The 22,577-nt window shown below is 53.6% G+C and overlaps 1 protein-coding gene across 2 annotated transcripts in view; it reads left to right on the top strand.

Annotated features, from left to right (window-relative positions):
* Window positions 1–22,577, top strand: part of Macrod1 (mono-ADP ribosylhydrolase 1) — a 141,018-nt gene that overhangs the window by 112,875 nt on the left and 5,566 nt on the right. For both annotated transcript variants that reach the window (XM_087908157.1, XM_087908158.1), the window contains exon 4: window positions 15,838–15,867. In XM_087908157.1, the coding sequence (XP_087764283.1) occupies window positions 15,838–15,867 (30 nt within the window). The remainder of the gene's footprint in view (window positions 1–15,837; window positions 15,868–22,577) is intronic.

The raw sequence follows: 22,577 nt of genomic DNA, 5'->3' as shown, positions 1-22,577 counted from the left end.
CAATGCACATAAAATAAATTTAAATAAATAAAGATCAAAGTGTGACTAGCCTTGAACTTCTGGAACTCCACCTCCTGATCAGTGGGATTGCGAGTATGCCACCATGCCCTGTTTATGTGGTTGGTGCAGGGGATGGAACCTGGGGCTTCAAGCATAGCAGGGAAGCAGTCTGCCAACTGAGCCACACCCTGAGCCCCCTACGAAGTCTTAGGGGAAAAGTACTACAGTATTTATTACATATGTGTAGGTTTGGTGGGGGGGTCAGAAGGCAACTTCCAAGAGTCGGTTCTCTCCTTCCATGTGGGTTTCAGGGTTGGGCTCAGGTTATCAGAGTTAGCGGCATGTTCCCTTACCCAGACTCACCTTGCTGGCTCCAACAGTCTGTTCTTGTGTCTCCCTTGGTGATGTGCTCTCTGACCCCACTTCTCAGCTTCTCCACAGCACTCTCACCTATTAGAAGCTAGGTAGCTGATGACATCATAGACATGCCCTCCCCCGACCACAGTAAATAATCTGCAGGTGTCATGGTGAGTTAGGTTCAGGGCCTCTGGACTCTGGGGATGGGTGTCTTGGGAGTGGTGGCCTCTTCTGCCCCTGGCCATGAGCCCTTTGAAGGCAGAGTTGGGAGCCCGATGTGGTCTCACAAGTTTACAGGCCTGCCCATAGGGACAGCGTTGTCTGCTGATGCTCACTGCATGGGTGGTCATCAGACTGAGCCAGTCCAGGACAACTGTGATCATGAGACTGGGAACTACTGAGAATGACTGTTTCAAGGACAGAAGTGTCTAGACCCCAGGTCCACTAGCAGGGAGAATGCAGGGTAGGGTCTTGGTGTAAGGACCAAGGATGTGCGTGAGAGAAAAAAATATTCCAGAAAGTGTCAGAAACCAGGGCTTGGGGCAGAGACAGGGTTCTCCCTGGCAGTCTGTCTCTCCAGAAGGACCAGGATTGAGGATGCCATTCCCAAGCCTCTCACACAACGCCCCCCCCCCCACACACACCATGGGAGCTTCCTTTTCTCCCTCTGAGTGACATTACCTCCCTCAAATCTTTTACTCAGGGCTGCTTCCTCCTCCCTGCCATTATTCCCAGCAAAGGGCACGCTTCTGACGGTGATTTAAACCTACTTTGCCTCCTCCATCATGCACCTGTTACATACCCCAGTCCAGCACAGGGATTGGATTGGAGCTGTGACTCAGAGAAAGCGTGTCTGAAGGGACTAGCATGTGTAAGAACCACGACTGGATGGTGCTGGGGTTGGTGGACAGGGAAGGGAGGAGGCGAGGCCTGAGGTGCAGGCCTAACCAGAGGCCATGCCTCCTGACTGGGAAGAGGATAAAGGGCAGGCTAAAGGGGAGTGGGGGAGGGACCCCAAGATAGAGGGAGCCTGAGGGTTGCCCTGGATCACCCGAGGGGGAGAAGGGAAAGTAGGTTAATGGTGTTAGTGTCTGGGCCCTGTACTGCAAAGACTCCTGTGGGGCCCCAGCCTGTGGTGATGTCCTTCCCTGTCACAGTGTCTCTCTAGCCTCTGCAAGGGAGCTTGGTGCTCTCTGCTCCTCCTCAAATGCCCCCTCTACCTCCTGCCCCAGTCATAGTGGCTTTGTGGGTTCCATGAGGCCCAGTACCCACCTAACCTATTGGGGATCAAGGAATACCTGCGACTCAGAACTCCAGAGGCTAACTTTCAGTCCCCTGGGTCCCCTCTGCAGATCTTAGTACTACAGGCCAACTGAAGCCACTACAGGAGGAGGCCTGGGAGGGGCTGAAAGTCTGAGGGTTCCTGTTGGGAGCCCAGGGTCTCCCCCAGAGCTTTGATGGCAATTACAGAGCTGGGGCAGGAGACTCGGCAAGTTCCAGAACCCTCATTCTGCCTAGGTGCTGTCGGGGCAAAGGAGTAGGGGAAATGACTGCCTAGCCAAGGCCTCAGAACCCAGGACCTACAGGTGCGGTGCTGGAGTTAAGGCTTGGACCTGGGTTGGCTCACTCAAATGTTCTCACCTATAAGGCACAGGTGCCCCAAGCAACTAGCTGGGCTTGGCAGGTTTTGAGGTCGGAATACTAGTGAAGCAGGGCATGTGAGGAGCCTTAGGAGGGGGGGAGGGGAAGAGGGCCAGTGCCAGCCATGGGGCGGGGTGGGATGGTGTTGCCAGGCAACCACCACGCGGCTGCCACCAAGGAGGGATTCTTAAAGAGCTGAGCAGAGAGGCTGGGCCACTGAGGGCTCAGGCTGGGCCTCGCATACCAATGGCAGCCACACGGGTCTCCCCCCTCCTCCTGCTTCCGTCATCCCTCCTCCATCCTCCCTCCTCCCTCCACAAAGTAGAGCTACAGCTGGGAGATCAGGAGGACAGAGAGAAGGGACACCCATGTCAAGGAACCTTGGGGCTGTCAGAGGAGGACCAATTTGAGTTCTTTGTCCCTACATCCCTTAGGTGGTCATGTTGAGACCTACAGGGCAAGTGACACCCTCAACTCCAAGACTCCTCAACATAGGCCTTAAAGCCTACTGGACTTGTTCCAGCTGAAGGGACACTAACTAGTATTAGAGTCAGATGTAACAGGTCTCATCTCTTCCTGGCTGAGCAGCCTTGAGCAGTTTCTGACCCAGGAGCTGCCAGCCCCGCAGAGGAGGTAGGTTCCTGACCAAGCTGTGTCTGGTGGCAGAGGAATCTTTCTTGTTATCTAACTTAAATTTCCCTTGCAGAAAGTGGTCCTTGCTTTTCTCCTGTCTTTATTGCTTCCCTGGCTTCAGAAGCAATAGCAGTGGGGACTCAGCTGGGTGACTGCCTGTCTCTTCCTTCTACGGATCCCTTTCCCAGCCACACAGGGGAGCGAGTTCCTGGGGAGTTGTTGAAGCATCCTCAGAGTATCTGCCGCCCCTAAGTTATAGCATTTTGTGCTTATGGGTGGCATCTGGACAATAGTCTAAAGTTGTGCCTGGGACACAGGAGTCCTGTGGTACCTCAAGGTGCAGGAAGCCTCAGCAATGGATGGGTACAGAGGCACTTTCCAGCTTTAACCCTATGTTTCCATGGCTCTCTTCTGTTCTGCCTTATACAGCATCAGTACAGCCTTCCAGCTTACTCCCCAGCTCTAGCACCTTCCATGGCTCTCCATGGCCGTGAGAAAGAACCTTGGTCAGACCTGTAGACCTGGCTGCTTCCTCTACCCTCAACTCAGTCACAGTACTCTCTCTAAAGCTCCTCTCACCTGAGACCCAGGGCCTCATTCTCCACCCCACCCCCTCTGCTCACACACACACACACACACACACACACACACACACACGCACACACACACATGGTCCAGGAAATGTTTGTGAATGGCTAAGCCATGGCCTGCTTAGTCTGCAAGAGGTTGTTTTGTTTGAGAATGAGGGAATGACTCAACAGGTACAAGACCACTTGCTTATGCAGGTATAAGGACCTGAGTTCAAATCCTTAACACGTGGAAAGGCAGATGTGACTGCATGCGCTCCTGTGCACATTGTGAAGGATGGAGGAAGAAGATGCTGGCCACCTCCAGTTTACTGAGAGACGCTGTATCAAGGAATAAGTTAGAGCACAGCAGAGCAGGGCACTGGATGCCCTCTGACCTCAGCCTGCACCTGCACACATTCACTAATTAGTTCATGTTATTTTTAATTTTAAAGATTTTTTGGTTGACCTTACAGTGTTGGGGATGTCATCTGTGGTCTCAAGCCCTCTAGGTTAATGTTCCATCACTGAGTGACACCCCACATCCCCATCTCAACCTTTGAGACCCACAAATGAAAAAGGCTGCCATGGGCTGCCTCACTGGTAATAACCCACCAGGCAAAGGAGAAAGTGAGGGTTGGGTTTTATGGACCCACTGTATCATCTCCAAAGGAAATAAACAGGCTGAGAAGAGGGATATGCAAAGGATATTTTAGTGGGTGGTCGAGGAGGCCCCTTGCGGGTAAGGACAGTTCCTCTGGGACCTGATGGATAAGACAGAGACAGTTAAAGAAGAACTGGGAGGAAGTGGGGCAGTGGGAGCAGTATGTGCAAAGGCCCTGGGGCATGAGCATGCCAGACCTATTTGAAGAAGAGAAAAGAAGACAGGAAATTAAGGGGAGCAAGAGTGGGGTGCAGCCGAGCGTTCATGGAGGAGAATATGGATTTTATTCTAAGTGTAATAGGAAGCTGTTTGAGAGGTTTAAGCATGGAAGTGACATGATCTAATTTATATTTTAAAACGATCATCCAAACAACCACTTTGGAGAGCAATTTGGCAATAACTAGTGAAGTTAAAGATGCGAGCCTGCCTGGAGAAACGCTGGCACACAAACAGGGTGGGCAATGATGCCCCTGTCATGCCTGCAAGAGGCCAGGCTGGGCCACCCATCTGCCCGAGTAGAGAATGGATGTTGTGTGGAGGGGTAGCTCCCTGGGACCTTAACAGCGCAAGCCCACCCAGAATGTCAGCGTTTATATACAGGACAGTGATAAATACTCACCAGTTCCAGGGCACACACAGCAAAACAAGAGAAAACAATGATTCCTTAACTGGGCAGTGGTGGCACACACCTTTAGTCTCAGCACTCTGGGGGCGGAGGCAGGAGGATCTGTGAGTTCAAGGTCAGCCTAGTCTACAAAATGAGTTCCAGGACAGCCAGGGCTGCATAGAGAAACCCTGTCTCAAAACACAAAAGAAAAAACCCACACTAATATGTCATCCCACCACCAAGGAGGCTGAGGCAGTGGGCCAGCCTGGGCTAGATAGCAAGACCTTGTCTACAAAAGATCAAAAGGGAAGCATGTGGTGTTTCCATGAGGGAGGCACCTCACCGTTCTGTGACAGTATGGGTTTGTCTGTGGAGGTAGGGTTTCTATGCCAGGCTGACCTTGAGCTCCAGAACCTCCTTCCTGCCTCCACCTCCCAAGTACTGGGATCACAAGCATGCACCACTATGCCTGGTTTAAACAGTGCTGGTGATTAAACCCAGGCCTTTGTGCATGCTGGGCAAGCATACAACCCAACTGAGCTACATTCCAGCCCCAAAGGATGAGTTTACTGGGATCGGTGGTAGGTCGGTTTCTGTTGCTGGAATTGAATACCAGAGGCCCAGTGATTTCTAAGGAACCAAGATTTACTCTCATGATTGCTCTGCAGCCTGGGAGCTCCAGAGTATGGCAACAGCTCCAGGTAAAGGCCTGGTGCTGTGTCCTTATAGGGCCCACAAGATCCTTGGTGACGAGGTAAGGTGGCAGCTCCAGTCACTCCTTTAGAAAGTCACTCAATCATTGAGTGTGGTGGCACACACCTGTAAGCCCAGCATTTAAGAGATGCAGGCAGGAGGACCAGAAATTTAAAACCATGGTCAGACAATGAACTTTAATCCCAGCACTCCGGAGGCAGAGGCAGGCAGATCTCTGAATTTGAGGCCAGCCTGGTCTACAGAGTAAGTTCCAGTACAGCCAGGGCTACACAGAGAAACCCTTTACCCGCACCTCCCCAAAACAAATAAACAATGACGACAACAACAAAATTCAAAGCTAGTTAACTAGTTAACAGTGGGGATCATCCCCCATGGAGTCACTAGCATGTGTTTAATTAGCATATGTTCAGGCCACATTTACACAGCTAGTTTGAGACCAGCCTGTGCTACATGAGACCCTGTCTCAAGAACCAAAACCACCACCACCAACAGCAACAACAAAAACAGCCCAGGTTTTCCCTTTTCAAAAGAACGCTGAAGCTCAGAGGGGGCAGAGACCCGCCGGAGGTCACCTGACTTTGGCTGTGGTTGGGCCTGCCCAGATGTTGCTAGGTAGAAGCCTCAATACTTCCTTGGGGATCCCCACACCACCTTACCGGGATCTATAGCCTACCACAAGCCTTTGCACCGCTCCCATCCACTTGCTCTGGTTCCCTGCACTCCCCAGCTGGCTGCCCTAGGTCCCAGCCCCTCATTCCTGCAGATCTGGATTCCTGAGCTGGAGCCGACACCCGGCTGGCTGGGGCCCAAGCCATCTCCTGGTAATTGGGTTTCAGGGATGCTCTCGGATATGCTAATGGCAGGACCAGAGTGCTGCCGAAGCTCCTGGGGGAGGGGAAGCCTGCTGCAGCTGGGGGTCTGCAGCCCTTTTGGAGCCCACCGGGGAAGCCCAGTATCTGGATTCAACCCCAGTCACTGGTTTCCCAGTCTCATGACCCTGGGCAAGTCCCTTAACCTCTGAACTCCTTATATGCACATGTGGTAAAGTGACAAAAATAACAGGACGTCAGGCAGGGTTCCTGGGGATTGGGGAAGGGAAGACTCCTCTGGAAACACCTGGCCAAAGCTACTCAGGACTTGTTGGCCAAGGCTTGCAGCTATTCTTTGGTTGTGTTAATGCCTGAGGTCCCCTCGCTGCTGGGTCTGAGGCTGAGGGTGACCTACCTCTCCTGCTGCTTATATTGTCCCTAATAAAAAACCAGAATCTGAAATGTGCCTCTAGATCCAGCCTGTAGAGTGGGTGCCAAGCACGGGGTCCCCAGGAGCTCCTGAAGCCCCACAGTGACCAAGCCCAGGGAGCCCAGGAAGGAAGGGGTGGAGGCCCAGGCAGGCAGGAACAGCAGCCAGCTAACCTACTTCCATCTTTAAACGTCTGACTAGGCAGCTTTTGTAGGGATTGGCATGGGACAGATCCTGGGGTACAGGAAAGGAGATCCAAACAGGACAAAAGCGACGAACAAGCAGCGGGGTGTCCTGAAGGTGTGAGGATGATAGCCTCATTCAAGAAGAGTGGGCTCAAACTTGGGCAGTGTGAGGGAGGCCTTGAGTAATGTGAGGGGCTCAGCCCTCAGAACAACCAAGCCAAACCTCTGAGACTTGGTACCACGCTACATTAGTGACCTCGGATCAGTATCTGAGTAGTGATTTCACATATCTGAGCCTCAGTTTCCCTATCTGTAAGATAGAGCTGTATATCCAACATGACCACACAGCCCTCCCTAACTGGGAGTTAGTGAGCCAGCCTTCATAGTGGAAGCTTCTGCTGTTGGCCTTCTCACAGGACCCTTGGCACCGAGTACCCCAACTCCTGTGCCTATCTAAACCATGCTATGATATCAGTGTACCCCAACCCCTGTATCTGTCTAAACCGTGCTATGATATCTGTGTACCCCAACTCCTGTGCCTGTCTGAAACCATGCTATGATATCTGTGTGTCCTCTAAAGGATTGTGAGTTGGAACCCTAAGTCCCAAATTCACATACTGATGGTGTTTGGAGGCGGGGCCTTTGAGAGCTGAATTAGGTTAGATGGGGCCATGAGAGTGGGGCACCTCATGGGGTTAGTGTTATCATTTATAAAGAGGTGGTGGGGGACTGGTCCCATGAAGGGCAGCAGCGGGTCGCCCAAGGCCTTGGCGGGTCCCCTGGCTAACAGTAACTTGTAAAGTCAAGGTTACATGTATCGCAGGTTAGCTTCACGATATAGCCAAAGCTGGTCTTGAACTCCTGAATTTTCTGCCTCTGTCTCCTAAAGTGCTGAGGTTACAGATACCTGCCACGGAACCTGAAGGCATTTTATTCAGACAGTTGTATCTTTAACATCTAGGTCCATGAGGACCTGACTAAATGGCCCTCATCACCAGATTAAAGAAACGGAGGTCCCAGGGGTAGGAGCCACCAGCCCCAGATCACAGGGCACAAGCTGGGGGCTTTAAGACCAGCCCTGGCAAAGGACAAGAGCACTGGCTCTTTCTACTCAGAGCTGTGTCTTGGGGCAGGTCACTTCTATTTCCTCACCTGTAAATGGGGCAGAAGGGTCTATCTGTCCATGTTAGGGTGGCTGTCGAAAGCCCACGTGGCAGCTGGTTGGGGATGGGTTTGGTGGCATGGATTTGATGAATAAGTGGCAGCCCTGTGCTCCCACAAGCCCCCCCCCCTTGTGCACCGCCAGCCCCAAGTTGGCCCTTGATTTCCACCTCAGCAGCCACACCTTGGAGGACAGTGACCTTGGCCTGAGGGGACAGAACTTGTTCAACATGGTGACTGCTCGCCCAGCTTGAAGCCTTTGAAGCCCCTTGTTTTATCTTCAGAATTCAGCTCATTTTACATCTCATTCCATCTGTGGGTGTTTCTAATCTAAAACATGTTTTAAAGAGTTGCCTCTCGGAACACGAATCCCCACCACCGGCCTGTGGGAGCGGGGGGAGGTAACAGCGACTCCCCTGGAACAGAGCCTGCCCCCTAAGCTCCGTGGGCCCAGCTGTCAGTCTGCGCAGCAGGGGGACAAAGCCCCCACAGAGCCCTCCTTGTAGGTGGCAGCCTTGCCCCTGACAAGCCTGGGGGACACTTCAGGAAGGGGACAAGCCTCTGTGGGCAGACTGACCTCAGCATCGTCTTGTTATCTGACAGTGCAGCCCCCAGAGGCGTACCTTCAGGCTGGCCAGCTCCAAAGGCCCCTGGCCTTCTGTCCCCTCCCTTTCTCTCCCCTGCAGGACTGGTTCTATGCTATACCTCCAAGCTAGGCTTCTGCCTCTGGGCCTTTGCACAACCATCCTGTTGTGCAACCTTTGCCTGCTATGTGCTTCTCCAGGTCAGCTTCCTCAGTCAGCAGGGTCTTTGCACATGTGAGAGACAACTTGCCAGCCCTCCTCTGCCTTCCCTCTGATTGCCTTCAAGACCTCTGGTGCTAACTAATTCTGCTTCAAGTTTATGCCTCTGTAACTTTGACTGTCATCCCAAAGATAGTGAGCTTTGTGCCTGCTGAGTCCACCCTCATCCCAGTGCTTGACACACCGTAGTGGTAGAGAGTGTCTTTGCCAACGCTAAGGTCTGACTCCCTCGGGAGGAAGGAGAAAATAGAACCAGTGAGGGCTTAAAGCTTGGAGGGGAGCAGTGCCCAGATCCCAGCTGCCCCAGGCAGGTGAAGCCAGGATGCCAGGACAAGGTGTACGGGCTCTGAGGCAAACACATGGAGGAGTAGCCTCCTGGGGCATGTGCAGGGGCTGTGCCAGCTTCAAAGTCACCGCTGTGCCTGCCTGGCCAGCCTCTTCCTGGTCCAGGCACCTGCTCAGCGCTTTCCTCGGGTCACTGGGAACTGACTCTCCTCTCTGCATCCCCCTCTCCTGTCTCCCCCAGAGGGCCACCCTCCTCCTCCCAGGCATGAAGGACATAGTCCCTGTCAGGGAAAGCCAGAAGGTCCCTTGGCCACTGGCCTCAGACCAGTACTTACTGCAACACCATTCCCTACTCTCAAGCTTCCTACTGGGTGGCTGGTGGGGAACCCCGCCTGGGGAGTTGGGCAGACCCAGGTCTTGTCCACATGCAACCCACATAGTGAGCTGAGCGACTTGGGCGGGTAGTTTCTAACCATTCAGTTCTTTCAATAATCATCACTAAGGTTAGGCCTGGTGGCACACCTGTAATCCCAGCACTCAGGAAGCTGAGGCAGGGGGATCAAAAGTACCAGGCCAACCTGGGATACAGAGTGTGTTCAAAACCAGCCTGGGGGGGCTGGAGAGATGGCTCAGTGGTTAAGAGCATTGCCCGCTCTTCCAAAGGTCCTGAGTTCAATTCCCGGCAACCACATGGTGGCTCACAACCATCTGTAACGAGGTCTGGTGCCCTCTTCTGGCCTGCAGACATACACACAGACAGGATATTGTATACATAGTAAAGAAATAAAAAAAAAAAAACCAGCCTGGAGGACAGGACACGGTGAAACCTTGTCTAAAAACAAAACAACAACAGCAAGGAGCTGGGGTGGGGTTCAGCAGGAGAGCACTTGGCTAGCAGACAGGACGCCCAAGAGTCAGTTCCCGATGCTGAAAACAAAAGTCCCTAGACACCTGCTCTGCCCCAGAGCTCTGTGCTGGAAGCTGTTGATGTGGCAACAGCCAGTGACAGTGTTCAGAAGGCTGCCTACCTGAAGAGTAGGCTCCTCCTACCTGGAGGAGCGGGTGGGCGGGGCGGGCACCCGGAACGCACCTGGAGTGTGGCTGAGGGAGCCACACCTGGAGTGTGGCTGAGGGAGCCGCTGACAGAGGGGAGTCATGTGTTTATGGGGTTCTTGGCCTTCAGGCCTTGCTTAGGGCCCATTATCCTGAGCTCAAAGGAGGGGAGCTCCTTTCTAGTAGGTTCCATGGCAGTGAGAGGTTGGGGGTAGCTTTTTTTATTCTCTTTGGTGGTGCTGGGGATGGAACCTGTGACCTTCTTGCAAGGCAAGCTGACTTCTGTCTGAGTCATACTCCCAGCCTTGGGAAGGGCTTAATTGGGAAGCTGCGGTGAAAGAGAACTGGTTCTATTTACACTGTGAAGAGATTGTCCCCGTGACTCAGGGGCCTCCCCTCTGGGAAATGGTGGCAGTGTCTCCCCAGAGAGGTGAGTGCTCTATGTACCTGGTCCAGCCCAGCTCACAGCTGCCATGTGAGCTCTGTGCCTTGGTCCCCTCCCTCCCATAAATGTGGTGATATTTGTGCTGTAACAAATAAAGCTTGCCTGAGGATCAGATGTGCCACTAGTTAGCCACAGAGGCTGGGCATTGGAGGCGCACAGCACACCTTTAATCCCAGCACTCAGGAGGCAAAGGCAGCTGGAGCTCTGGGAGGTCCAGGCCACCCTGGGCTACACTAGATTGATCCAGTCTCAAAGGGAAGCAGAGCCTGTTGCCCATTGGCTCACACCTTTAATCCCAACACTAGGGAGGAGGAGACAGGAGCCAAGGCATTCAGTTTGAGAACTCTAGAGACAGGATACCCCATTCAGTCTGAGGATTTCATAATGGTAAGAACTCTAGTGCTTGGCTGCCCGGCTTCTCTGATCTTCAGGCAAGCTTTATTTGTTAAAACGCAAGCAAAAAAAACCCCCCAAAAAACAAAAAGCAAAACAAAAAAACAAAAAAAGGGTGGGGGGCTAGAGAGATGGCTCAGCGGTAAAGAGCACTGACTGCTCTTCCAGAGGACCCAGGTTCAATTCTCAGCACCCACATGGCAGCTCACAACTGTCTGAAGATCCAGTTCCAGGGGATCTGACACCTTCACACCAATACACATAAAATAAAGTTAAATTAAAAAAAAAAACGCAAGCAAAATATCACCACACATAAAAAACTTTTTCCACAGAAATATATTAATATTATAACATTTAAAAAACGTTTCCTAAAGCTAGACATGGTGGCTCTTTGCCTGTAATCCAAGCGCCTAGCAAGAATTCAAGGTCATTCTACACATGAGTTCAAGGCTAGCCTGGGCTAAGTGAGAGCCTCTAAACAAATAGTTCCTTGTAGAAAGCGAAGCAGGGTAAGGTGTCGCCTTTGTCCTCTGATCTTTAGTGGCTGGCCCTCTTCATCTCATTGGGCAATGGCCACCTGCCAAGAGCCGGGCACAAACTGAGGAGTCCCTATTCTGCCACCCTAGGGATGGCACAGAGTAGGGGTCAGGGCCTGAGAAGGTAGAAGGGAGGTGGCAGGGCACATGAGCTGGGGGCGTCAGCAGGAGTGGCAAACAGGGCAGAAAACACCTGGGAGGCCTGGAGTGAGGCACTCCCAAATCTCAGCTTTTGGTGGTCGAAGGACTTGGCAGTGAGTGACCTGAGGGGGCACTTCACGGTCACAGGGCCACGCCCCCGGTGAGGGTGCACCTCAGCTGCTGCGGTGCTGATGAGCGGCACTCCAGGGCGTGCAGAGGACCAGGCGTGTCCTCACAACCTAATGTGTACGCGCTGACCTGAGACTGTACCCTCTGAGCCAGAGCTTGCATGCCACCAGAGCTGGGGCCAGCTTCAGCCCCTCCTGCATTTCAAAGACCCTGGATGCTTAGGCTGGGCATGGTGGCACACACCCTTAATCCCAGGGTTTGGAAGGCAGAGGCAGGCAGATCTCTGAGTTTGAGGCCAGCCTGGGCTACAGAGTGAGTTCCAGGACAGTCATGGCTACACAAAATAAATAATCAAACAAATAAATAAAATAAAAGTTGGATATTGTGGCATGTGCCTGTATTCCCAACTGTCGGGTGTCTGAAGCAGGACTGCCTGATATCAAGAGTTCTGGCAGACTGGACAACATTGTGAGACCCCGTTTATCTAAGAAACAGAGGTCTAAGGGTGTCATTCAGTTGGCAAAATGCTCCCTGACATGCACAAAGCCCTGGATTCCTCCTCTAGCATGGAATATTCTAAGCATAGTGGTTCATGCCTGTAATCCCCGAACTCCAGACAAGAGGATCCCAAGGTCATCTTTAACTATATAGTAAATTTGTGACCAGCCTAGGCTATGTGAGACCCTGTCTTACAAAAAAACAAAACAAAACAAAACAAAAACAACAACAACAAAAAAAAAAAACTTTTCTGGGTAGGTTGGCTGATCACAGATCCTGTGCCCAGGCTAAGAAGGTACCCAGGGCCTGTCCCAGGCCCATTCCTCTCTCGGGCCCTGGCTGGGTGGACATCAGTCATTCTTCCCATTTGCCTCTCCCCAGGGACAAGACCACACAGAATGGGGGTTTGGAGTGCCAGGCAGGTGGGGTTGACATTCTCTCTGCCTGGGGTCTATTGCGTCCAGTCCAGGTCCCCACCCCTCCTCTCCTGCCCCAGCAAGGCTCCCTGCCAACCCATTTGGCACTGTGCCCTCTTTGAGCAGGAGCCAGCTTGTTTGCAGCCGGTGTTAATTAAGAGAGAGGTGATGGGGGGAGGTGGGAAGGGCCGTGGAGGGCAGCTTCCGACAACCGCCAGCGCTGCCCCAGGGGCTCAGGGGGCTGGAGTCGGGCCTGGGCCCACCTGAGGCGCCTCGTGCTCGGCTGCTGGTTCCCATACAGGACTACTAGGGGCACAGCCCCTCATGTGTGCAGCCAAGCCTGCTGGGCATGGAGTGATTGAGGCTGAGGTAATGGAGCCTCCAGAGTGCTCATGACCTGGGGTGGGAGGTAGAGGTCACATAACCACCCCTCTTGGTGGCCTGCCTTAGAGTTCAGAAAGAGAGAGACCCAGATTTAGCTTTTATTTATTTTTGAGCCAAGGTCTCCTATAGCCCCAAGGTTGTTTCTGTAGTAGATGACCTTGACCTTCTGATCCTCCTGCCTCCACCTCTCAGAGTGTGAACAGGCAGCAGCTACCACATCTGATATATCCAGGGCCGGAGATCTAACTCAGGGCTTCCTGCATGCACGAGCCCTGGAAATGAACTCTAACCCCAGCTCCCACCCTGCCCCAGCCTCAGTCTCTCTCTCTGCTCTCTGAACTCAGTTTCTTCTCTGTAAAATGGGAGCAGGAGCCTCTCCCTGGTGGCTCTGCTGTGATGCTAAGTGGGGTCATTTGAGAAATCGGCAGTCTGTCTCTTGCTAAGGAGCAGATCCTTCCATCGAACCGTGTCCCGGAGAGCTTCTGGGAACCAGAATGGGACCTCTGCACCCCGTCCCTTCCTCCTTGGGTCTTTGGTGGCTGACCTCAGCTCTTGCCCTTGGCTCTCCAGTCTCCAGCTACCTTGCCTCCATGCTCAGCTGGTTCCTTCGCCGTCCCCATGGTCCCCGCTTGGTTCTAGGAGCGCCCGGCAGCGCCTCGCTTCTCCATCTTAATTAGCTGCTTGTATTAATCTCAAAAGTAACGTGGCAACTTGCAGCCCTGGGTTTTCAGGCTGTGGAATTAATTATTCCCCAAGCGAAGAGCTGTCAGGTCTGGGAGAGCAGCCGCTGCGAGCCACCCAACACCACTTAACAGCATCCATGGTTTCTGCACAAAGCCCTGGGCCACAGTCTGACCCCTAACCCTAAAGCAGAAAGCCCTGAAAGGTGGGGTAAGATTCAGCCCTTCAAGGAGCTGAAGGCCCAGCCTGGGAGTCAGGCATCTGCTCCCCAGGTCCCCTGGCAGCAACCAGAGGCCTCCCCTAGCTCTTTGTCTAGTTGGCACTGGGACTTTATGGATGTAAGCCTTGTGGCCAAAGGGGCACTGACCCTCACAGCCCTGGCATTCTGGCAGTGGGGCTGCCAATCTCGCTTACCTATACACCAGCCACATGGTAAGACAGGAGTGGCAGCCAGCTGGGCACAGCAAGATGGTATGGCTTACATAGAAAGTGGCAGCCATGTGGCTGTCAGGCCCACGCTCTCTGCCTGAGGGGGTCCCCTCCAGGACAGGCAGTTAGCAGGGAACCCTCCTATAGCAAGGCTATAGGCTAAAGGAGAGCTGACTCCTTTCTCATGACCTTCACCCCAGCAGGGGTGTTCTTCCTATTTTACATGGGAGATTGAGGCCTGGAATCAGATGTCACCACTCACCAGGTGCTGGCTGGTGCTCAGGCCTCTGACATGGCCCACTGCATGGCTGTGGCTCTCCTCTATCAGGTGCTTCCTAGCTGCTGGTCTCCTGCTAACTCCCTAGCAGCATGTAACCCTGTCCTCTTGTTTCTTGAGACAGGGTCAGTCTCTCTACATAGTTCTCACTGTCCTAGAACTCCCTGTGTAGACCAGGCTGGCCTCAGACTCAGAGACCCATCTGCCTTTGCCTCCCAAGGACTGGGGTTAAAGGTGTGGAGTTATCATGTCCCATGTGCTGTTTCTTTTTCATGGCCTCCATGTGTGTTACTAGGTAGATTGTGAGTCATGAGGATAGGGACCATGCTGTCCTGTGTACCAGGCTTTTTTCTTTTGGGCCACCAGTCAGTCCCCAAGTCATGACACAGAGACTTATTAGTTTTGAATGCTTGGCCTATCTTGGGCATGTTTCTGGCTAGCTCTTTTAACTTAAATTAACCTGCTTTTCTTTACTTACCTTTGCCTCTGGACTTTTCACCTTTCTTATTTCTTTTCTTTTTTTTAATTTTTTAAAGATTTATTTATCTTTATTTTATGTGCACTGGTGTGAAGGTGTCAGATCGCCTGGAACTGGATTTTCAGACAGTTGTGAGCTGCCATGTGGGTGCTGGGAATTGAACCTGGGTCCTCTGGAAGAGCAGGCAGTGCTCTTAACCTCTGAGCCATTTCTCCAGCCCTCACCTTTCTTATTTCTGTAGATCTTACTTTCACTGCTTCTCTGTGTTGGCTGTCATTTGGTTGGCGTCTTGCCCTGGGTGTGTCCTTGTTCTCTCCTCCTTCTCTTGTTCCTCCTCCTCCTTTTTGAGCCTAGAGTTCTCCTGTTTATTTTGTCTGCCCACCCCATCTATCCTTTCTCCTGCCGTTCAGCTATTGGTCATTCAGCTTTTTAATAGACCAATCAGGGTCCTCAGGCAGGCAAGTGAAACAAATGTAGCACGCCTTTGTCACGTAAAAATAATATTCCACAACAGCCCCGGCCTCTGCATAGCTGTGATGAGGGCTGGGCACTTCTGGGCCTTGGGAAACAGTGTGGGGCAAAAGAGAACAGGCAGAACACAGGGCACCCCAGCATGGCAGGACACAGGGCACCCCGGCATGGCAGGTGGAAGCTGGAGGATCCCAACCGCAAACCGTCCTTTGCTACATAGTGAAAGTTGAAGCCTGTCTGAAATACAGGGAACTGTCTTTAAGGGGTGAGGCATCAAGATGGCTCAGTGAGTAAAGGCATTTGCCGTTGAGCCTGACAACTTGAACTGGATCCTGCGATTCCCACTGGAAAGAGGGCACTGATTCCTGCTAGCTGTCCTCGGACCTGAAGATGCCTGAACCCTGTGCACGGCTACTTCTGGGTTATCAGGAGGCCTTGGTGGCCTTCCTGGGGTCCCACTTCCTGGTCCCCTACAAGCCCATGTCTTTTGGGAACTCCCCAAACCCTCATCATTGGCTCTTGCCCAAAGGGCTGGGAACCCCTATGTCCACAGTCTCAGGACACAGGCTCCCTGATTGTCCCCCTGCCCCATACAGACCCTTCCTCAACCCCTCCCATACTTACCTGCTTCTGTCTCTCTCTGTCTTGCAGCCAACAACTCCCTGCTCGGAGGTGGAGGGGGTAAGTACACAGACCTTCTGAGTCTGGGACGGGTCGGGGTGGGGAATGTGTCTCCTGTTTCGTCCTTCTGGACTCTGCTGTTTCAGTCAGGGCCCCCGGTGTGCCCAGTGATAAAGCTGGAGGCCTGGCTATTTTGTTGGGGGACACCATCTGAACTCAAGCCTCCTGGTTTGTAAAAGGGGGGCTGTGGGATGGTAGACAAAGTCTCATTCTGCCTGACACCAGCTTGGCCTTTGGAAGCTCCTTGCTAATTGTCCTCAGTTTCTCCACTCTCAAGAGTGGGAATACCATCTCTGCAAATTACCCATTTCTGCACTGAAAACTCCCAGGTATCCCTGCCAGGCAGTATCTCAGGCCTGCCCAGGGCAAGTTTTGAAGCACCAGGTGGGGAATGGGTGAGTGACAGGGGATGCAGAAGATACCTGTGTGCCGTTGTAACATCTGTCATGATGCTGAAGCCGCTCTAGCGGAGAACAGGGTGACCGACCCATCAGGCATGCAGGCCAGTGCAGCAGGTGCCTCTAGAGGGGCATCCTGGTGGCCCACATCTACCTCGACTAGTCTCCCACCAGCAGCACCTCAGCCCCCAGCTGCTGGGCAGCCGCTGTCTGCACAGCGGCAGAATGATTGGTGAGCCAGGGGCCAGGGGTTAATGCGCCGTCGGATAAATCCCGGGGGCCGTGTTTACGGCAGCGGTGGCGGGGCCCAGGCCAGGTTTTAAAAGGGGGAAAAATAAAAGGGGCAGCGAAGGTCAGGAATAAATAAGCACAGCGCTAAGAGCTGTCGGTGACCAGCCAGGATGCAGGGGGCTGTTTGTGGCTGGAGATGCTTTCCCTCCCTCCCGACTCTCCTCCAGCTGTCCCCATGGAGGTCACTGCTTCCCAGGATGGCGATTGAGTGCCCATAGGTAGGATTTTGGAGACCTCTTCCCAAGCCTGCCCTTTGATAGGACCAGTGTCCTCTATGGTTGGTGACCCCGTGCCCCATCCACAGTGTCCCACCACAGCACCCATCCCGCACCCATTCGCTCACCATCCAGTACTCAGCACCTATGGCAGATAGGACTGTGAACTGGACTCCAACAGATCTTGCTTGGGAATCGGGCCCGATGTCTGCCCATCTAAGCTCCAGGTATAGGAGAGTGCCAGTCATGACAGGGTAGTGGGGGGAGGGGTCCTAGACACATCAAGGCTCAGCCGGAAACACCTGCTTAGCTTGGGCATCAGAGAGATTTGGGGAAGGAAGATAGGGCCTACACTGGTCAGGAGAGCTGGGTGGAGGAAACAGACAGATCAAGACCTAAAGATGGGGGACGGGGGCATTGAGGAACCTCGGCTGACCAGAGGCTTCAGATTCCAGCCAGGAGGCCGGAGAAGCCACACGAGTATGGGAAGCCTTGGGAAAGCTGGAGTTTTGGCAGTCCACCTGGGAAAGGTAAAAGATGAGGAAAACACACGGGCCTGTCAGCTCGTCACGCTCGTCCTGCTCGCTCGTCCTGCTCACCACCCTCCCCTCCTCCAGAATCGCAGCTATGGCCCCAGCCACCCCTCAGACTCCCTTCTACCTTCTAGGCCTTCCCCACCATGCAGAGCCACACTCTGACCTCAGGGCTTTGGACAGGACCAGTACTGTACTGACTGCTCCTTCCACAGGGAGTGCTTTTCCTGAGGATACCAAGTGTCTGCTCTCTTCTCTCTCACAAGCCTTTCTCTGAGAGCCATTTCCTCCGCGGGGCCCACCCTAACTATCCTGGCTCTGACTCTAGAGTCACGGGATGTGGGTCTGTCAGGGCAGCCTTCCCCGTGAAGGAGGGACTCTCCCCATGGGCAGCCTGCAGAAACAGGCTGGGCACAGGGATGGCTTGTACCATCCTAGTGCCGGTCCTAGACCGTGGGGTGCTCTGGCTCCCTTTTCAGCCTCAGGGGTGCAGGGAGGCCTGCTGATGAGAAGATGGGTGGGCAGTGACCCTGAAGGAAACAGGTCTGGAGTACAACCTTTCATCACAATGCATCCAAGATTTATGGGGAATCTGCAGCTGGGGCTGTCACTCTGCTAATAAGCATGGAACAGATGGAGGTGCAGGGCTGTGGAGGGAGGAAGCGGGACTGGTGGGGCCTGGCATCTGAAGTTGAAATGGATTGAGCCAGGTACCTGGACATGCCCCCTCTCCTTCACATACAACACATCTGTTACACCATCATGAGCCCTGACCCCAGGAAAACTCTAGAACCTCCCATGGGGGCCTGAAGTTTAGGATCAGCCACCGGCCAGGAGACACCCAGCCAAGCATCCTGCCGGACGACTGTTTGTCCCTAGCTCTGGGCCCTGGGAACATGTCTGTACCTTACTGTGTTCTACTCCCTCTGCCACCAGAATGTCTTTCCTGTGAGGGTCAGGGCCCAGGACACTCACGGTGGCTTCTGTAGACACTCGGCTCCCCATGTGTGTATGTGTCTGCCCTGGGCTGAGGGACAGACAGATCTGTGGGTACCCATTGTCTGCTGGGACTTGGGACTTTGCTCTGACATCAAGTGACTCAATTTAGAAATAGGCTTCTCAAGCTGGGGATGCTGGACTTGGGCCTTGAAGGTTGAACAGGAGTTTAGCAGGCTAGCAGGATGGAGAGAGGCCAGGGAAGATGAGCTGATGGCCGAGGACAGTGTAGTCTCCTGGAGAAGCTGGTGACCACCAGGCCCTCTCTTCTCCAGGGCCTCCGCCTTCCTCCCTGTGGAAAGCCAGTTATTGGCTCAATAAAAAATGTCTCAAACACTCTCCTATTGTATGGTAAGGAGGGAGGCGGGTCCTAAATCAGGAAGAGGATCAACAAGGCCCAAGTGCCCCAACTGTTTATTAGCTCTGAGATGTTTGCTTGGCGATGAGGAGCCGGCTTTCTCGGGGAGATTTGTGCGTTCTTTTTCAATTACCCCTCGTCTTTCTCTGCCACTTTTGCACTAAAGGGATAATAAATGTATCAGAGCGTTTCAATTATTCATCTAAATCATGACTGTGCCTGCCATGGCCAAGTCTTAGTGACAGATTAATTCAGGGCCGCCTCCTCTGCCGGCATAGCCGCCATCTCTGCCCTCAGTCAGCCAGCACCCCTAAGGGCCAGCTCTAGGAGCCAATGGTAGGGGTCTGGCAGGTCCCAGGCAGGAGGGCAAGACAGAGTAGGAGGAAGGAGGAAGTCCTTGCCCCTCGCCCTCCACACTCTGCCTGGGCCTTCCACACAAAACTTCAGGAACCAGGGGCTTCTTCTACCCATCTGTCCATGCTTCAGCTCTGAAGCCACCTGCACTGCGTGGTCCAGACAATCAAATCCCAGCACCACACGCTGGGAGAGGCCAGGATGGTGGAGCATCCCTTACAGCCAGCCCCTGGCAGGGGCCTTTGCACCTGCTGCTGCTCCTCTGCCCTGACTTCCTACCCGAGCGAGGTCTCTGCTGGTGGGCACACTCCCCAGTCTAGGGTTAGAGGGGCCGCCTTATGTCAGCACTGTTTTCAGCCATGCTTGATATTCTGTTGCCCTTAATGATTATTCAAGATAATGTGTTTGCCACCAGGCAGTGGTGGCGCACGCCTTTAATCCCGGCACTCGGGAGGCAGAGACGAGCGAATCTCTGTGATTTCGAGGCCAGCCTGGTCTACAGGCTAGTTCAAGGACAGCTAGGGCTGTCATACGGAGAAACCCTGTCTCCAACAACAGCAGCAACAACAACAACAGCTCTGCTTGCCCCATGCACACCATCAGACCACTTAAGGGGCAGGCACAAGGCGAACAGCACGTGCTGGGTGCAGACTTGTCAATGGCCGGCTGCGTTCTCATCCACGGCCTGGTACTTGTGACTGCAGCCGGGTCCTCTGTTCCCTCACACAGCACCCAGCCCTCAGCGGAACCCTCTTCTCAGCGGCTCCTCTCTTTCTTTTTGGAGCTCTGTCCCTTTCTAACCTCTGTCTTGCTCACCATCCTTTCTACCGCTCTTTCCTCAGCTCGCTCTTCCTCTCACCGGCCTCCTCACTCGCCTTTGTCCCTGCAGAGATTAACAAGGCCTCTGAGCATCGACCCCAGAGTGGCCTTCCTGTAGACTCTTTCCGAGCTGCTAGCTGCCATCACTGCTGCCTATCTGTGATTGCTTCCATGGCCTCTGGGAAAGCTGCTGCCCTGATGAATGGTGGTCTGACTCAGGGGATAATGTGACCTTCATAGCCTGTGGGCTGCCTTGGGTGCGCTGGCAGCCGGGGTGTGCAAGGTCCTTGTGCGAGGTCCTGCCCCTCTTTGGCCACCTGCAGGACTTAGAAGCAGCAGCTAGCCTGAGGGCTCCCAAGAGCCAAGAAGCTTGGTAGACACAGGGGGTTGAGCCTGGAGCTGTCTGCAGGAGCAGGGCTGCAGCCTCGGCACCGAGAAGTCGCAGGAGGTACAGCAAAAGCGGTTGGGATGCACTCTTGGGCTCGCTCAGATAGGTCCACTGTCACTATGTTAGGGTGATCCCTACACACCTTAGCCCCCAGAGCTGCAGTCCTGCACTCCTGCACTCCTGCCTTGGGTTTACGAACTGCAGCTCTCCTCTTTAGTCCCTTCCTGTAGATTCTATTACCCCGGGCTCCCCTACAGTGTCCCATGCTCCAGGGACATTTTGGGTCACCCAACAGGCATGTTCCCACCCCTTCCCACCTCCTGTCCTGTTCCATCTTCTCGCGTCAGCACTGCTGTCTCTTCCCTGGCACTGTGACACTCAAGACTGGCCCATGGCAGCCCTGTTCCATGGGCAGTAAACAGCCTGTTTACTGTGGGGGCACAGTGTGTAGCTTTCCAGGGCCCACAGAGTCCTGACCTGCTCTGTCAGAGTTTAAGTTTTCATATTGTGGACTGGCAGGAGCCACAGAGGTTTGGTGAACAGAGTGTGGCAGGTCCTTCCTTAATCAAGCGGAGGCCCTGGGTCACCAGCTGCTCCTTCCTGACCATCATTGGAAGGACAGTGCCCTAGGAAGCCAAGCATTCTGGGTGTTCATAGGTTATCTGGAAGCTCCTCCTGAGTACCAGAGGACACCATCTGCAACGAGGCCATTTTGCAGTTGGGGAAACTGAGGCTCCCTATCCTACCTAGCAGCTGGCCTTTCCTGATTCCTGAGAGTGTGGGAATCAGTGCTTCAGCAACTCTGGCCCTGGCCACATGGCCACTGCTCTCGTGCCCTGCCTCCAACAGGCAAGATGCCACCAGGCCCTGCGCACGGCTGCCACGGAGCTTTAATAACGCGAGTGATTTTGCATGATGAATGAGGCACCGTGGCTGTGTACATAATGAAGCCCTAATGTTTTCAAATCCCCATTTAAGGAGCTGATCTCACCCCGTAATGAATTTCAGATCACATCGTAGTGATGTCGTCCATCCGTCTTCTCCCCAGGGCGCCCACCCGCTAGGCACCTCCAGGATGCAATCTCAGGAGACTGGACTATGTGTCCTTCCCTGGGCCCACCACGCCCCTTCTGGAGCTCAGACTGGTGTGGGGCTGTCTGTAGAATGAAGGACCAGACAGGACAAGCACTGTGGGTTCTTACTGGGCAAAATCAGGGTCTTGGTCTCCAAAGTCTATCCAGAAGGAAGGAGAAAGTGTGGGGGCAAGTCAGGAGAGAAGGGCTCAAGGCCCCAGTGATCTCCATAGACCTCTTGAGGATAGGAGTCCAAAGGTCAGCAGCTTAGAAATCTGCCTTAGAGTTCTTGCAGACTGGGTTCTACATCTGCTCAGCCAGGCTTTCCTCCTGAGAAGGTAGTGGAAAACGGTCAGCACACAGGATCTATGCCGCACCAAGGTGTGTCTGCTGTGAGCTGTCCCCAGGCCAGAGCCCAAGCAAGACTGGATGTCCAGATGGGGATAGGTCCCCTGTGCCTTCTTGGACAGAGGGCCCCACCCCTTCACAGCTCCTGTCTAGGCTAGAGCTGCTGCCCCAAAGGCCTGATCTAGGCAGAAGGTACTGTCCTGGCAAGGAGGCTTCTCCCCTTGAGGTCTACAGCGGAACCTGGGCCACCCGCCTACAAACACTGACAGTGTGATTAACAAAGAAAGGTGCCGGTGCTGCCTCCTCCCACGCCAAGCAAGGAGAGCTGTGCTGACAGCTGAGGAAACTGAGGCACAGAGAGGAGACTCTACCCTGGAAACACAGTGGAAAAGCCAGGGAAGGGGACGTGGCTTTGGAAAACTCCTTGCTTGTGTCTCTCAGGCTGGATTTACTGTCACTACCAAGTGGGCCCCCATTCCAGGCTCTCCCTTCTCCCCTTTTGATGGGGAGTCCACAGGAGCCCAGGATGGGCAGGGCAGGGGTGAGAGCTCCCAGAATCCTCTCTTGCTCTGTGACTCTGAGAAAGTGGCTTATGCCTCTCTGAACCTTTGCCTCCACTTCTTTTACAACAGAGCCTAGTCATAGGGTTCTTGGTTTCTGCTCCACTTCCAGCCGTGACACCTTGGAAAGTTGTTGACTCCCTTGGCTTTTGGTTGCCCACCTGCTGGCTACCCCCAGCCTAAGTCAATGTTCCTACAAGTCTTTGGACACCTAGGCTCTGAGATTCAGAGAGGTTGAATAACTAGCCCAAAGCTATCAGCAATCTTTGGTTTAAATTTCTGGAAAGAGAAATCCCGGAAGAGAATGTAAAGGGGTCAGCTCTAGAGTGGCAGAAGGGATGGGACTATCTGACCCTTTGGCAGGGGCAGAGCTGCCC

This window comes from Myodes glareolus, chromosome 7 (genome assembly GCF_982192425.1).
Source record: "Myodes glareolus chromosome 7, mMyoGla1.1, whole genome shotgun sequence".
In the NCBI taxonomy this organism is placed as follows: Eukaryota; Metazoa; Chordata; class Mammalia; order Rodentia; family Cricetidae; genus Myodes; species Myodes glareolus.
The sequence above is the reverse complement of the archived record's forward strand: the minus strand, read 5'-3'. Positions and strand labels throughout refer to the sequence as shown.